Here is a 16,742-nt window from a genome sequence, read left to right on the forward strand (position 1 = left end):
GCTACAGGTTTTAATCCCGTCTTCGCTGGTGGAAGAGCCTTCCGGGGTGGGAGGGGCTCTCTATAGCCAAGTGTCTTTTTAGATCTTTGAATCAGGGGTGTCACACTATGATCAGAATCGACACCGTCATCAGCACTACTACTGTTGCCTGAGCTTTGTAAAGTTGCAGCGATGTCATCTTCCTTAGCAGTTTGGGAGGTGCCAACCAAAGCAATTGACTGCTCTGTACTAATACCATACACCCGTTGAATATCCATGTCTGAAACAGGAATCAATTTACCCAGTATAGATAAATTATTTTGCAAAAAAAGAAAAATATATCAATTAAAACAATAAAATAAATTCACTTACGTATCAATATCTATTACAACACATTGAAATGGGAATGACTAGCTTGATTGTGCCCAAAACACTCCTGGCTGGCTCGCCACAAAGTGTTCTATGTAACCAAGGTTAATATCACCCCCACACTTTAACGTTGCCGTAATGTGGGCTTTTAATATCTGGGTCAGTAATTAGGCCTAGGTTCAACTCTCGGAGTGAATTGGTCACAACCACTAGTCGACAGGGAAAAACAGTAACAATTTTTTATTAACAATATTCCACGAGAATGAGAATCACGTTCGGAACAATGAAATAAGAATGAAATAAGAATAAACAATTCCTCCCTCCCTACAATAGTCCGTCAGAACATATGCAGTTCAGTTCACTTTAAATTCTCTGGTATACATATATAATAATACTAACCAAGTAGTTTAAAAAAAACAAAGAAATGTATTAGACTGGAGATCTCATCTATCTTATCTGCGCCCAGGAGAAAACTGCATCCGCCGACTGGGAGGTAGGCTGACTGGTTTCGAACGTAGCTGGGCACTTCACAGCTCTGATGCATAGAATCGGTGGCTCGCCATCACATGTCGCAGAATATAACAAAGAAAAGAAAAGAAATCCAATCGGAGAATCGCTCGAAAGTTAACCCAACTAGATAATGCAACACGAGCGCTTCTGGTGCACTTATCAATGACAATAATTAAAATTTACTTTTAAACATAAACCCTTTTTTTTTCTTTCTTTCTTTCTCTTCTCTCACCTGATGCATAAATCAGCTTTTTCACCTGCAGCCGCTTCTCTCTCTCTCTCTCTTTTTTTTTTTTCCCCGCGATCAGAGAGACAACTCAGTTAACCCGGGCAATCGCGATAAAAAAGCTCAACCGAATTAAAGACAGTGCCATCTATGGGACTGGAGAACCACGACACCCTTGGTCCTGCTCACTTTAAGTGGGTTACATGTATATATATCACCAATTAATTGTGTCAGTCACATAAGACCAATAATATGAAAACCTCAGAAATATATATACAATATATAGCGGCAGAATAATGTCACGCTTCTTGGAGTGGTGAACAGAAGAATTTTTAGCTGTGACACAGCTTCTGTGAAAGACGCTCCATCTGTTATGACCTTGATTTCAGTTCATTGTGTTTCAGTCACACTACAAACACAAACAAATTCCTTGTCCGACATCGTCACTTACAGAATGTTAGTGGCTGACTGGAATAGACTGATGCGTGTAATATCCTGTATTAGGATGAATTCACGGACGATTACGTCGACCACGTGGTATGGAGTTAATCCTGTTACGGTAATATTGATTAAGGGGATTGATTCTGATCGGGTGGGCACTGATCGTCCTGAATTCAGATTAATCGTCCATGATTCACCCCAAGTGAACTGCACGAACATGTTGTCCTCTACCGATCTCCATACAATGAAATCTATTTCGCTACCGATCTCCATACAATGAAATGTATTTTGCCGTAAAGGTTTCGGCTCATAAAAGAAACCAGGATGCTTATCTGAGCCATTAGATCGGCATACAGAATGCTTATCTTGGTTTCGGGAGACAGAGGGGGTCGTTATCTAGCACCCTATGTTGTCTGTAGGGGGGACAGGGAGGCGTTGCGCAGACACCCAGCACCAGGACGCCTATTGTATTTTATTATCACAAGCAGCAACACTCGGACAAAAGGGGGAATTGGATAACACCTTGCCCTGGGGGGAAGGGGTGAGCCTGGCCAGCTCACCCCCTGCCCACAGGTAGCACCCAATTTAGTATAAAGGACGGGGAAAACTCAGTACTGACCGGAGCTCAGCCGTGGGATAGAGCGCGCATCGCCCGGCATTTCTCGGAACTTACTTGTTGGTCTCCTGCCAGGACTGAAAAGGGCTCCCCAGTCCGTGTGTGAAGGTGGGTGATGAGGGCACGTCCGAGTGTAAGTAGTTTAGCAGCTGCTTTTGCGTTCGATTGATTAAAGGGATTAATTATCACCGCTTGTGATAATAGTTTGCCTTACCTATATTTTTATTGTTGCTTCCTATATATATATATTCGTATAATTTATACTATTCTATATCTCTGGTGGTATAAGGTTGTCTTGCATTTTTTAATTGATATTGATTTTAATGCGAGGTTATCTTGTATCACTTGTATTAAAGTGTTTTTGAGTGAACCTAAGCGTGCCTGTTTGTTCCTTCGAGAGCCCTATATCCCTCTCTCATCCATTTTAAGACATATCCAAACATCACAGGCGTCATTTTCCCTGTACAAAGGCATGGATTCGTATCTGACCGCTGTAGTGTCATTCTGCTCTCCCATTATGGCACTGACACCTGTCAGTGATGAAGGAGAACCTCACCAAAGCGCTGTACTCTTTTCTAAAGCGACTGCTGTCCCCAGTACAAAGGCATGGATTCGTATCTGACCGCTGTAGTGTCATTCTGCTCCTCCATTATGGCACTGACACCTGTCAGTGATGAAGGAGAACCTCATCAAAGTGCTGTACTCTTTTCTAAGGTGACTGTTGTCCCCAGTACAAAGGCATGGATTCGTATCTGACCGCTGTAGTGTTATTCTGCTCCTCCATTATGGCACTGACACCTGTCAGTGATGAAGGAGAACCTCATCAAAGTGCTGAACTCTTTTCTAAGGCGACTGCTGTCCCTCTGAAGTTATGTGTGTAATGAAGAAACTGCACAACACCCAATGGTCTGCATAGGGCTACAAATACACACATGTACACATACAAGGGATAATGATTTATTATTATTATTTTTGGGTTTTATTCTTTTATTTTATTAATTTTTTTAATCATTATTTCTCTATTTTTTTACTATACATGGCGAAGTGTACCATATGGCACAATGACCACTGGGTACAACATCCTTTACCAAGCAATACACACTAACTGTATATGCTACTACAGGGGTGGGCAATCTTACCCAGAAAGGGCCGGTGTGTTTGCAGGTTTTTTTGGGATAACCGTTCGATCAGTTATGCAAACCCAGGTGTGTGAACTCTTCAGTCAAACAGTCCTCTAAGTACGTAGTTGCAGTGAAAATCTGCATGTCTAATGGCCTTTTCTGGATAAAAACCCCTGTGCAAATACAATACTTTGCAGTCTGAGAATTCTCCCTATTGCTCACTACAGACAGTTACCGTACGTATGACCAGAGACCCACGCAACAATTACGTTTCAAACTACATTTCCAGACAACTTCACATTATATGTGATCGTAGAGCTAAATTATTCCTTATTAGTTATGAAACATTATTACATTTCTTACTTACATGGTGACTATACCCTTCTTAGATGGCATTTTCCACCATCGCTGACATATTCACCCGGGACTAAGCTTCTAACTACAGCTTGAGAACTGTATTTCGAACTATGCAACTTAATGACAGTGTTTGCGAACGTTCGTTCGAACTAAGGTTTTGGGAAACGCCCCCCAGAACAGAAAGGTTAAGGAGGAGCTTTTTCCCCAGGTCATAATGCTCCTACATCAGGACAATACTCAATGCCTCTAGGTGCTGCTTCACACTGTCCAAATGCTTGGCACATACATCAGGCCTCTTGCACATTGCACTTATATCCATCCATTTTCCAAAACCGCTTATCTTACTGGGTCGCGGGGGATCTGGAGCCTACTCCAGAAGCAATGGGCACGAGGCAGGGAACAACGCAGGATGGGGGGCCAGCCCATCGCAGGGCATTGCACTTATATTGTAGAGCAAAATACCTGTTACCTATCTTACGTGTAGATTATGTATTTCATATATTTTGTATCTTATTATTTTTCTTATATTTCCTATATTTTGTTACGCTCTTATCATGCACAGCTGCTCGGAGTGACCAGGGTTACATTCCATTCAATCTAACAGATGCTTTGCAATTTCCTTTTTCTTTCATTTCTTTCGTGTATTAATTCTAATAAGATGGCTTATATAGTGGCAGCCAATGAGACGTTTCTATAATAGTGTAGATATTTCACAGGAGTGCTTGCAAGGTGTACAGTAGCTTTACTTATATGAGAAAATTGAATCAGATAACAAAGACAGTTCAATAGTGCTTGGATATGAGATCTACAAAAATACTGAAAAATTACAATAAAATATTGACATTTTTGGTGAAAGACACATTTTTATTTATTGATTTATTATGATTTATTTTATTCCTCAGGAACTGGCATCCATAAACAGTGATGTTGGTAGCTGGACGTCCACATCTGTCTTTTGCCAGGACAACAGAGAGGAAAAAAATGCAGATTATCCTTGAGCAGAGAACGCCCAACAGATAATATACAGATCATTTTCAATTTTTAAAAAAATCAACAATAAAATGTATGTTAACATTAACAACAACACGGATTTCGGACAACCGTATTGCACTGTAGTATTTCTAACAATATTGCACTTATCACGCCCAGCTCGTCTATTCCTCGTGTGTGTCACGCGCGTTGCTTGTGCATTGCTGTCCTGTGTTTAAAAATAAACCCGCGTTCCCTGACTTTGGACTCCAGTTCCCGTTTCCCCGCCCCGTGTCTCCCCGAATCATGACAGAGCTGGCTGACTGCGCAGTTGCAGCGCCTTGCTGAGCTCCTCGACCTTTCCCTTGTTCCCGTCTGACGGAATTCCGCATTTTACCCTCACCCGTTAAATATACCTCCGTGCATTACAGTAAGTAACTGTGACACGGAATATTTTGAACTTTCGAATGTAAAGCGAATTAACAACAATAATAAATTTAATTATTTACGCTCAATCCTGATTTCGCCTAATATACAGCGTCGCTTAAACATGTACATGGGGCTAGATTATAATACTTTGAAGTTATATTAAGCTTGTTTTAAGATGTTGGGGATAACTGCTAACGGGCCGAAGAACCCGGGTTAAACTCAAGGCTTAATATTTTATGAAGCAAGGCTAAACCACGGCATTGCTGTATTTTTTTCTTTGCTTTTTTTCTTATTTCATAAACAGTTTGGTATTTTTACGTAAAGACAGGCTTAGCGCCGGACGGATTAGGTAGGATGATGCGTCGTTTAGGATAAATAAATTATTTAAAATGGTATGAAATTGTAATGATGTGTGGGGGGTGGGGAATGCGCGTGGAAGGTAGTAGGTAATTAAGTGGCTACACCTGGGTTGTGAGGGATCTGGGGTTAAGAGAGCCGAGCTCGAGAGAAACGTTCTGTTAGGCGCAGGACTCGTGGGGTCCGGGAGGGAGGTGCCGCTCGTGTGCAGTTTAGGGCGGCCGGCGGTGAAGCCAGATAGCGGGCTGTAGGGACAGGTTTCGGGATGGTAGGGCGAGGACAGTCAGGACGGTGGGGGAAGGAGTGCATGACCACTGCTTAGTCCGGGGTGTTTGATAGACGTGAGCAGCGGCACCCTCAAGTGACGGATCGGGGGAGGGGGGAATTCCATTTCCGTGTGGCGCTTCAGATTACGGAGCTGTGTGAACGTTCCCTCCCCGGGGGAGGGTCTTGATCCTTGGGGGGGACGCTATGTTTTAATCGTGTCCTTATTGTATGTGTGTCCTGTGTGTTTTAAGTAAGCAGCGTAGCCGCTAAGGGTCGGGGCGGGACTATAGAGGCGGTTCTGGTCCCGTAACGCTTGCCTGTGCCCGAAGTGCGGGGATTACTGTGCATTGCAATGCTATTGGTGTGCCGTGCCCTAATAGGGATGTTGTGTGGTGCGGGATTTACTGTGCGGTAACGTGTGTTAACACACGCTTGGAAAGGGGTGGTGTGCTACGGGGAGAAAGCTGGACCGAACTCTTTGTGAATCCAGATCCGACCCGATGGGTCGCTGCATTAATTGTACTGAATAAAATTATCTTTGTAATTGTAGCTGCATTCTGGTGGTGCTCTGTTCTCCATTTACAGCATCTGACGCTAGTTTCGGTTCGTTACAATATTATATAGAGAAATGTATTTACAGGGTTTCTGTACAGTACGGAAAAGTATGGAGTTTGATTTTGGTGTTTTCATGTGTGGATAAGTACAGTCGTGTGAAAATTAGGACACCCAATGAAATATTTTATTCTTTATTAAGAAATATCAAGATTAAATCATCTTTCAAATATGTAGATAAAGGTGATGTAATTGCATCTCCTATGCAAAGACAAGAAACAAATTCACTTATTTAACAAAGGAAATTAAGATGTCAATTCCTACAGAGGAAAAAGGTAGCTAGTATTTCCTCCTTTGGCAGAAATAACCTCAACGAGACATTTCCTATAACCATCTATCAATCTCTGACTCGACTGGCAGAAAGTCTCTCTCCCCCCCCCCCCCCCCTCCAGTGCAGAATTCCTTAAGCAGTGTGATGTTTGAAGGGTGTCCTGCATGCATATCTGCTTCAAATCACCCCACAGCATCTCAATAGGGTTCAGATCCAGGCTTTGACTTGACCATTCCAGAACTCTCCATTTCTTTCTTGTAAGCCATTCCTTGGCACATGCACCCTCTGATATGATGACTTCATAGTGGATTCTATGATGGTGAGCTGGCCAGGTTCTGCTGCAGCAAAGCAGCCCCAAACCATGACATTTCCACCCCCAAGCTTCACAGCTGCTATGAGGTTCTTTTGCTCAAAAGCTGCCTTTGGTTTATGCCAAACATGTCTTCTGTTACTGCGCCCAACTAATTCAATGTCAGATCCATCTGTCCAAAGCACATTGTTCATTAAGTCCCAGTCTGTGTCTTGATGGTCTCTGGCAAACGTCAGTGTTGCTCAGATGTGTTTTTGACAGCAGGGTTTCCTCCTCGCACAGCTCCCATGTAAATCAAACTTGTGCGTCTCTTTCTGATGCTAGATGCATGTACCTTGGCATCAGCTGTGGCAGGAGCTTCCTGTATGACCTGTAATGACCTTTTAGGATTTTTGGAGATGTCTTTCAGCATCTTGCCGTCTGCTCTTGGCTGAACTTGCTAGGACAGCCTGCCCTGGCCATGCTGGCAGTTGTTTTAAATGTGAATTATTGTGTAAATTATTTCCCGGACAGTGGAATGGCTGATTCCAAACTCTCTTAAGATCTTTTTATATCCTTCCCAGACTCGTATGCATCTACAAGCTTCTTTCTGAAGGCCTCAGAGAGCTCTTAGGATCTCACATGGTGATATCACTCATTTCCACAATCAAGGGCGAACCAGACTAAATGTCTGTGGTTTAAATAAGACAGGCTCCACCAAAAAGCTCTGTAACGATGTTCTAACCATCTTCACCTGATATGGTGCCACCTGAATCTAACTCTAGGCATTTTAAATAGTGATGAATGTGAGGGGGTCCTAACTTTTTCCTCAGTGGAAATTAGCATCTTGGTCAATTTCTTGTTGTAAATAAGTGAATTTTGTTTCTTATTTTTGTGTAGATGATGTAATTGCATCACCTTTATCTACAGATATAGCTTGAAAGAAGTTTTCATACTGATATGTTGATTTTTGTTAATAAAGAACTAAATATTTAATGGGGTGTCCTAATTTTTTTATGTGACCGTATATTATTTTATATATATTTTTTTTATTTCATCAAATTAGCCTGTAATATATTTTTAGAATATCTGAATTTACTTATTAATATTTTTGATTAAATAACTGATGTGAGTTAATAGCCACCTACCAGCCAATCAGAAAATAGCATCTGTATTTTCGGGGTAAATTCCATGATAAGTTACACATGATCGCTGCAAGAACATTATTACATAGATGCGCACATGGAGTGCAGACAAGGTGGGAGTGGAAGAGCAGGATCCGATGTTCTGACGGGTTGTGCTCCCTTGTCGAAATGTGGTACCGTAACCCACACCGATGATTGTGGGGTTCGACTGAACACCAGTAAAAATTAGATTTAGTCGCACAATATCAGTGTGGAAAGTTGTACTTTATTGTGCAGGACAGTTGGAATTATTCAAGTAGCCACATTTGCATTATGTGAAATATTTCATAATGACTAATGAGAATCACAATGGTATACAAGAAATATTTTTGGTATAAATTGAAATACAATTTAAAGATTATACGAAGGATATATCTATTAACCCTTAATGTTCACAGAGGCCCCAGCAGGAATCAACTGGCCCTGATCGGCACAGTAATGGAGAAGGAGAGAGGAAAAAGAAGAGCTGCTTCTGAAATGCGCCCCCCTGTGGGGTGTAAGAGAAAGAGCCCTGAGAGGTAACAGTGTTACAGCCCACTAGTATGCATGTCTCTCTGGGTCTATAGTCAGGCCAGAACATAAAAGTAAACTGGGCTCCTAGCTAGGGCTGGTCAGTGGGCAGCACTTTAATATGTGTAGCTTAATAAAAAGACCTCGCCATCTTCTGTCTTCACCGTCTTCTTCCACAATCAGCCAGTTCTTTTATACTAGAGGCGAGTAACAGACCATCCCTCCTATACAAAATGGCCACATAACAAAACTAAACAAACAAAAACATATATAAACAGGTAAAAAGGAACATCAGTCAAGTCTAGTTGTGGAGGTTTTTAACAGTAATACTAAAAGTTTCATATAATATCTAAATTTTAGATGAGACAATTTCCTTGACAGCTGACTGTAAATAAGTCTGTTTACATCAAGATCTTCACAGCATATCAAAGTACATGAAGGCAGAGCAGAAGGCTAAACAGCAGTGTGATGCCGTCCCCATTGTATGAATTATATTTATACCATGAGGGTTTGTTTCCTCTCGCTGCCCACAGTGTCCTGATGGAGAGAGCAGACTCCCCTGTGCCCAGCTGTGTTTCCCTGAAGAGTGACGCGTCAATGGAGCAACCAATCAAATTCAGAGAGGGACCTTTTCATACAGATCAAAGGTAAATGCGCATTGAAACAAAGATTGTTAATGACATTCAGACTCTCAGTCAAATGGCACAGAGACACATTCAAGCTATGAGGAAATAACATATTTATAATTAATGTACCAATTTTTACCTTTAACAGATTCCATCACCTTGAGAATTTAAACAAAAGTTTTGTCTGTATTCTATATAAATAACATCTGAGGTAAATGGATGAGGATTACTGTAAAACCCGACTTTCTGCGAGCTGGAATTGGAAGCTATTTAATTGAAAAATGGATTTTAAATTTCAGTCCTCAGCACAGAGCAGGAAAAAACTGGTTTGCCTGTTCCCCCCCTGCATGTCCATTAAAGAATGACTCGGCAATAGATTGTCGTCTTGTGAGACGGATGTTTCTGTTTTGATAACAAATAATTTCACTCTCATGAATTCATTAGATCAGACTCAGACGAAGGCTTCAGTTTAACATGTTTAATCGAACTGTGTGGCTTAAACAATAAACTACTATCATCAGACAAAAAAAGAGAAAGACTATTGGTTTCTTTGCCAAAGGTGACGTTTAAATACTTGCTGATTCAGATCATAATTAATGTGACACTGTAGTGGTTCTCATCCCTTGAGTATAAAATAAGATGATTTGTTGATCCCAGGGTTAAATTCTCTTGCGTTCAGCAGCAAAGTGCACAGATACAAACATACAATGTAAAACAAAGACGACGTGCAAAGACAGCAGATATAGTGCAAGTGAGTAAATATATATAGAAGTAAACAAAATTTCTGTAGAATAACAAGTTTAAGAAGGACATAGTGCATAATGAAAAAATCCTGAAATACAATATTGTTCAAGAAATAAGTATAAATAGAAATGTATGTTATTTATATGATTAAAAACAGAGAGCAGCATTTACCACATTAAAACTCAGACGTTAAGGCTGGCTGTGGGGGCTGCACATCGACAGCAGGCATTGTGGTGTCTAACGGCAGCAGGCAGGAAAGATCCCCAGTAGCGCTTCTTAGCTGACGGTGGGGGAATGAGCCGGTGGCTGAAGGTGCTCCAAGATAGCGCCCCCTGGAGCCTCGGCTGGGTTATGGACCGGGCCAGTGGGACCAGTGCCCTGGGGCCTCAGGACATTAGTGGCTGTGAGTGGCAGCATTTACAGTGCAAGCCATGAAATGCGCCCCCCTGTGGGGTGTAAGAGAAAGAGCCCTGAGAGGTAACAGTGTTACAGCCCACTAGCATGTATGTCTCTCTGGGTCTATAGTCAGGCCATAACATAAAAGTAAACTGGGCTCCTAGCTGGGGCTGGTCAGTGGGCAGCACTTTAATATGTGTAGCTTCATAAAAAGACCTCGCCATCTTCTGTCTTCACCGTCTTCTTCCACAATCAGCCAGTTCTTTTATACTAGAGGCGAGTAACAGACCATCCCTCCTATACAAAATGGCCACATAACAAAACTAAACAAACAAAAACATATATAAAGAGGTAAAATGTAACATCAGTCAAGTCTAGTTGTGGGTTTTTAACAGTAATACTAAAAGTTTCATATATCTAAATTTTAGATAAGACAATTTCCTTAAAAGCTGACTGTAAATAAGTCTGTTTACATGAAGAGCTTCACAGCATATCAAAGTACATGAAGGCAGAGCAGAAGGCTAAACAGCAGTGTGATGTCGTCCCCATTGTATGAATTACATTTATACCCTAAGGGTTTGTTTTAGGGGATGGGTCGACGCACATTTTTTTTAGTTCCGATCCGATTCCGATACACAACTGCCGATACCGATACAGATTCTGATACACGAGCTCTCCTTACTTTGTTATACTTTAAATATTTTTTTTTGAGCTAGTAAATACAGATGGAAAAATGTATTACAAAAAAATTTTTATTTGGCCACTACAAACATGCATAATGTACGTTTGTAAAGCGTCTTGTTTTTAGCGCTTTTGAGGCATTTGCAGTTCGATATGAATATCTCCAAAGCAAGTTACACAAGTGGCGAATGCTTAAAATTTTAACACAAATTTTCTCCCATTGGTGTCAGCTCAGTTACACTTTGCTGTGATGGCAGCCCCTCTTGTATCACAAGCTGCAGTGAGTTCGCAAAACAGTCCAAGTTAGCGACTCCCATATCATCCATTGCATTTATTTGTCTCACACAGTTGCGTGCACTTTAAGTGGGATTGTCCAATAAACGCTATTCCCACCTCTCAAAACTTTATTTTACAAAGATTGTGAATCGCTGTGCTACTGGTTTCTGTTAAAAGCGTAAAATACTCCCAGATCGGTCTTTACGGTCCTCGCACTGCAAAGGGTATTTGCATGACGTCACAGCAGGCGGAAGTCACTGTACACTCACCCACTGAGTGGCAAAAAAGACCGAGGGCCAGCGTTAGAGTTCAATTTGAATTCTGCAAAAAAACACGAGATAGGAGCTATCTTTATAGAGATTGCCAAAAACTAAATAAGTAAGTGTAGGACATGGATCGGTCACACATGGCCGATACCCGATCCGTCAAATAGGTCTGAATCGGCACCGATACCAAAATATAGGATCGGTGCATGTCTTTTTTGTTTCCTCTTGTTTTAAACAAAAGTTTTGGCTGTATTCTATTTAAAAAACATTTGATGTTATTTATATAGAATACAGACAAAACTAAAGATAGCGCCCCCTGGAGCCTTGCCTGGGTTATGGACCAGACCAGTGGGGCAAATTAACCATGAGGACCCCAGCATATAGAGCTCATGCTGACCACCTGGGCCCCTGGGGCCCTTTCCAAATACAGCAAGCATTAACTCCCAAGGCCCTCAGGGCCCCGGCATGTAGAGTGCAAGCTGGCCACCTGGGGCACTTGGTACACGCCGGCCACCTGGGGCACTTGGTACACGCCGGCCACCTGGGGCACTTGGTACACGCCGGCCGCCTGGGGCACTTGGTACACGCCGGCCGCCTGGGGCACTTGGTACACGCCGGCCGCCTGGGGCACTTGGTACACGCCGGCCGCCTGGGGCAGTTGGTACATGCCGGCCGCCTGGGGCACTTGGCGGACGCCGGCCGCCTGGGGTAGTTGGTACATGCCGGCCGCCTGGGGTAGTTGGTACAATGCTGAGAAGTCCGAATTTCGTTCGACGGAATGATCTTTTGGGAATCTGTTCCTTCACGTCGGACATTCTTTGAGACAACGCTTAACTAAGAGAGACAGTTAACCTGGTCTGGACCAATTCTTGTTCACTCGCCTAAGTTACCATGCAGCAGGGATTCATTTAAGACACTTAAACGAACCAGACTTGTTGGAATAACTCAGACTTTCCCTTAATCCTGCGTCGTTGAACACCCCCCAGCAGGCGTGGCCCACAGCGTTACGGCCACGGAGGGCGACCCAGAGTGTTCTGACTGAGGCTGTGCTGCCGTTCACTAGCATCCGGTCCAAGTATGCAGATGGAGGGGGCTGCAAGAGTCGGAACTCTGACCTGGAGGTAGCCATCGAGCTCCTAAAGCGCGCAGCCCTGCCAGGCCCTGTCAGCTCTCAGGCTGCCTGCCCTGCATGCGCAGCTGGGCCAGTTACACGGCTGCAGATAAGAGGTCAGGTGTGTTCCTCTGCCAGACTCTGCCCCGCCAGGCCCTGTCAGCTCTCAGGCTGTCTGCCCTGCATGCGCAGCTGAGCCAGTTATGCAGCTGCAGATAAGAGGTCAGGTGAGTTCCTCTGCCAGACTCTGCCCCACCAGGCCCTGTCAGCTCTCTGGCAGTCTGCCCTGCATGCGCAGCTGGGCCAGTTATGTGGCTGCAGATAAGAGATCAGGTGTGTTCCTCTGCCAGACTCTACCCCACCAGGCCCTGTCAGCTCTCTGGCTGTCTGCCCTGCATGCGCAGCTGAGCCAGTTATGCAGCTGCAGATAAGAGATCAGGTGTGTTCCTCTGCCAGACTCTGCCCCGCCAAGCCCTGTCAGCTCTCTGGCTGTCTGCCCTGCATGCGCAGCTAGGCCAGTTATGCAGCTGCAGATAAGAGGTCAGGTGTGTTCCTCTGCCAGACTCTGCCCCGCCAGGCCCTGTCAGCTCTCAGGCTGTCTGCCCTGCATGCGCAGCTAGGCCAGTTATGCAGCTGCAGATAAGAGGTCAGGTGTGTTCCTCTGCCAGACTCTGCCCCTCCAGGCCCTGTCAGCTCTCAGGCTGTCTGCCCTGCATGCGCAGCTAGGCCAGTTATGCAGCTGCAGATAAGAGGTCAGGTGTGTTCCTCTGCCAGACTCTGCCCCGCCAGGCCCTGTCAGCTCTCAGGCTGTTTGCTCTGCATGCGCAGCTAGGCCAGTTATGCAGCTGCAGATAAGAGGTCAAGTGTGTTCCTCTGCCAGACTCTGCCCCGCCAGGCCCTGTCAGCTCTCAGGCTGTTTGCTCTGCATGCGCAGCTAGGCCAGTTATGCAGCTGCAGATAAGAGGTCAGGTGTGTTCCTCTGCCAGACTCTGCCCCCTCAGGCCCTGTCAGCTCTCAGGCTGTCTGCCCTGCATGCGCAGCTGGGCCAGTTATGTGGCTGCAGATAAGAGGTCAGGTGTGTTCCTCTGCCAGACTCTGCCCCGCCAAGCCCTGTCAGCTCTCTGGCTGTCTGCCCTGCATGCGCAGCTAGGCCAGTTATGCAGATACTGTGTTTGTCTTGGGTTGCGCCTGTGGTAATGGACACCGGGAGACGCTATAGTGCTGGCAGATACTGTGTTTGTCTTGGGTCGCGCCTGTGGTAATGGACACCGGGGGGCGCTATAGCACCGGCAGATACTGTGTTTGCCTTGAGTTGCGCCTGTGGTAATGGACACCGGGAGGCGCTATAGTGCTGGCAGATACTGTGTTTGACTTGGGTTGCGCCTGTGGTAATGGACACCGGGGGGCGCTATAGCACCGGCAGATACTGTGTTTGACTTGGGTTGCGCCTGTGGTAATGGACACCGGGGAGTGCTATAGCACCGGCAGATACTGTGTTTGTCTTGGGTTGCGCCTGTGGTAATGGACACCGGGGGGCGCTATAGCACCGGCAGATACTGTGTTTGACTTGGGTTGCGCCTGTGGTAATGGACACCGGGGGGCGCTATAGCACCGGCAGATACTGTGTTTGTCTTGGGTTGCGCCTGTGGTAATGGACACCGGGGGGCGCTATAGCACCGGCAGATACTGTGTTTGACTTGGGTTGCGCCTGTGGTAATGGACACCGGGGGGCGCTATAGCACCGGCAGATACTGTGTTTGTCTTGGGTTGCGCCTGTGGTAATGGACACCGGGGGGCGCTATAGCACCGGCAGATACTGTGTTTGTCTTGGGTTGCGCCTGTGGTAATGGACACCGGGGGGCGCTATAGCACCGGCAGATACTGTGTTTGACTTGGGTTACGCCTGTGGTAATGGACACCGGGGGGCGCTATAGCACCGGCAGATACTGTGTTTGCCTTGGGTTGTGCCTGTGGTAATGGACACTGGGGGGCGCTGGGCCCCGACAGCTGGGTGGTGTAAGCTGAGAGGCCTGCCTCCGCTCATACTGCTCGCTCCCCTTCTCACCCGCTCTCACGCTTCCCCCTATAGGCAGCAGTATTGCCCCAGCTAGTGGGGGCCCGGGGACCAGCTGGTACAGAAGCGGCGGGGACATGGATGCGGGCAACAAGCTGATAGGCGCCCCCCCCGTCTGACGCTTCGTGCTCACCCACGGGTCCCAGGCCGGCACGGCCGTGGGCCAGTCGCTCACAGAGCAGGCAGCTCCATTGATAAGCAAAGCAGAGCCATATCGAGGGGTGGGGTAGCGGGGGGAGGGGGGGGGATTCACTGTTTGCTGGTTGCATAGGAAGCTGTGTGCTCACTCTGGGGGGGGTCTAGCCCTGTAGGTACTGAAGGACAGATTCGGCCCATTAGCCCTGTAGGTGCTGAATTTAACCAACAAGCTATTTAACCAGTTTCTTGACTGAGGATTGTGAATCAAATGCTGGTATTTAGCTCTGCTAATCAAGTGAATCACTCTAAATGTCACTGGGTACAAAGGGCTGCATAGAAAACTGTCCTTCCTGCCTGCTGTGTCTCTGTGTGCTGGAGCCTGATGTCACTGGTTCTCTTCTGCTGTCATGAGAGAATCAGGAAGCTGCTCCAGTGAATAAAGCTTAACATGGCAGATACATCTTTCCAAACTACAACCCCAATTCCAAACATGTTGGGACATTCTGCAAATTGTAAATAAAAACAGAATGCAGTGATATGGAAATCTCATAAACCTATATTTTATTCATAACAGAACAGAAAACATATCAAATGTTTAAACTGAGAAAATGCATCATTGTAAGCAAACATTTGAATGTCGCAGCAACAACACATCTCACAAAAGTTGGGACAAGGCCATGTTTACCACTGTGTGGCATCTCCTCTACTTTTAACAACAGTCTGTAAATGTCTGGGGACTGAGGAGATCAGTTGTTTGAGTTTTGGGAGAGGAATGTTGTCCCATTCTTGTCTAATACAGGATTCTAGTTGGTCAACTGTCCTAGATCTTCTGTGTCATATTTATCGTTTTATGATGCACCAAATGTTCTCAATGGCTGAAAGATCTGGACCTCTGGTGTGGTAGAAAAATTTAAAATATAACACTTAGAATAAAAGTCGGACCTCTCAGTCTGATGAGGTAAAGGAAATCTCTTTTATTCTAGCAACTCAGCAAAGTGCTCCCGTCACACTCTGGCATTCGGTACCAAGTCACCCGGAGCTCTCCGAGCAACCAGTTGATAAACCATAACTCCCACTTCACAGTAAGGGTGTCTAAATCCTGATTGGTCACAAAACACCAATGAACCGAGCTCAAACGTATAACAAACACAATTCTCGAATTCTATTGGTTCACCTTGGTGGCAAGGTAAAGTCCACCCATTCTGCTCAGTTTACCAGAACATGTCTCGACTGCTAGGCTCCTACTGGAGATATGAATATAGATATTGATTACATGACATTGAATCACTGTAAATACTCGGTTGTTCTTTGATTAATGATTAACGTATTGACGTATTGTCATTGAATCACTGCCAATACATGGTTAACATGTGATTAATATGATTAACATGATTACTTATACATTTGCACTACCGCATAGCTTGCTATATATTGCCTGCCACAACTATTCTCTAAAGCTATAACTCACTGTGCACCAGTTGGGGCAGCTTCGAATCTCTTCCTGCAAGTGGTTTCTCCCCCCCTTGTTCCGCTGTCTGCCTCTCCAAGGCCCGAGCTTTCCTCAGGGTCTGCGGAACTTACTGCAGGCAGCTATCTCGAAGCGAGGTCACACAGTATTCAAAACAATCTCTTCTTGCCTAAGGCCTAAAACACACACAGACCCAATATGCCAACCTCCCAGGCCTACCGATGTCCAATTTTAATTCCACACTGGCAGGCCAGTTCAGTACCCGGACCCTTCTTCTACGAATCCATCATGTTGTAATTGATGCAGTGTGTGGTTTGGCATTGTCATGTGGTAAAATGCAAGGTCTTCCCTGAAGTCATCTGGATGGGAGCATCTGTTGCTGTAGAACCTGGATATACCTTTCAGCATTGATGGTGCCTTTCCAGATATGCAGGCTGCCCCTGCCATATGTACTA

General features: G+C 45.0%; 1 protein-coding gene across 2 annotated transcripts in view; it reads left to right on the forward strand.

The window, feature by feature from the left end:
• The first annotated feature begins 4,923 nt into the window (after nt 1–4,923).
• LOC125721416 (NACHT, LRR and PYD domains-containing protein 12-like) overlaps nt 4,924–16,742 on the forward strand; it is an 80,563-nt gene continuing 68,744 nt past the window's right edge. For both annotated transcript variants that reach the window (XM_048997309.1, XM_048997311.1), the window contains exons 1-3: nt 4,924–5,018; nt 8,396–8,515; nt 9,041–9,154. In XM_048997309.1, the coding sequence (XP_048853266.1) occupies nt 8,436–8,515; nt 9,041–9,154 (194 nt within the window). In that variant the 5' untranslated portion in view covers nt 4,924–5,018; nt 8,396–8,435. The remainder of the gene's footprint in view (nt 5,019–8,395; nt 8,516–9,040; nt 9,155–16,742) is intronic.

This window comes from Brienomyrus brachyistius, unplaced genomic scaffold (assembly GCF_023856365.1).
Source record: "Brienomyrus brachyistius isolate T26 unplaced genomic scaffold, BBRACH_0.4 scaffold33, whole genome shotgun sequence".
In the NCBI taxonomy this organism is placed as follows: domain Eukaryota; kingdom Metazoa; phylum Chordata; class Actinopteri; order Osteoglossiformes; family Mormyridae; genus Brienomyrus; species Brienomyrus brachyistius.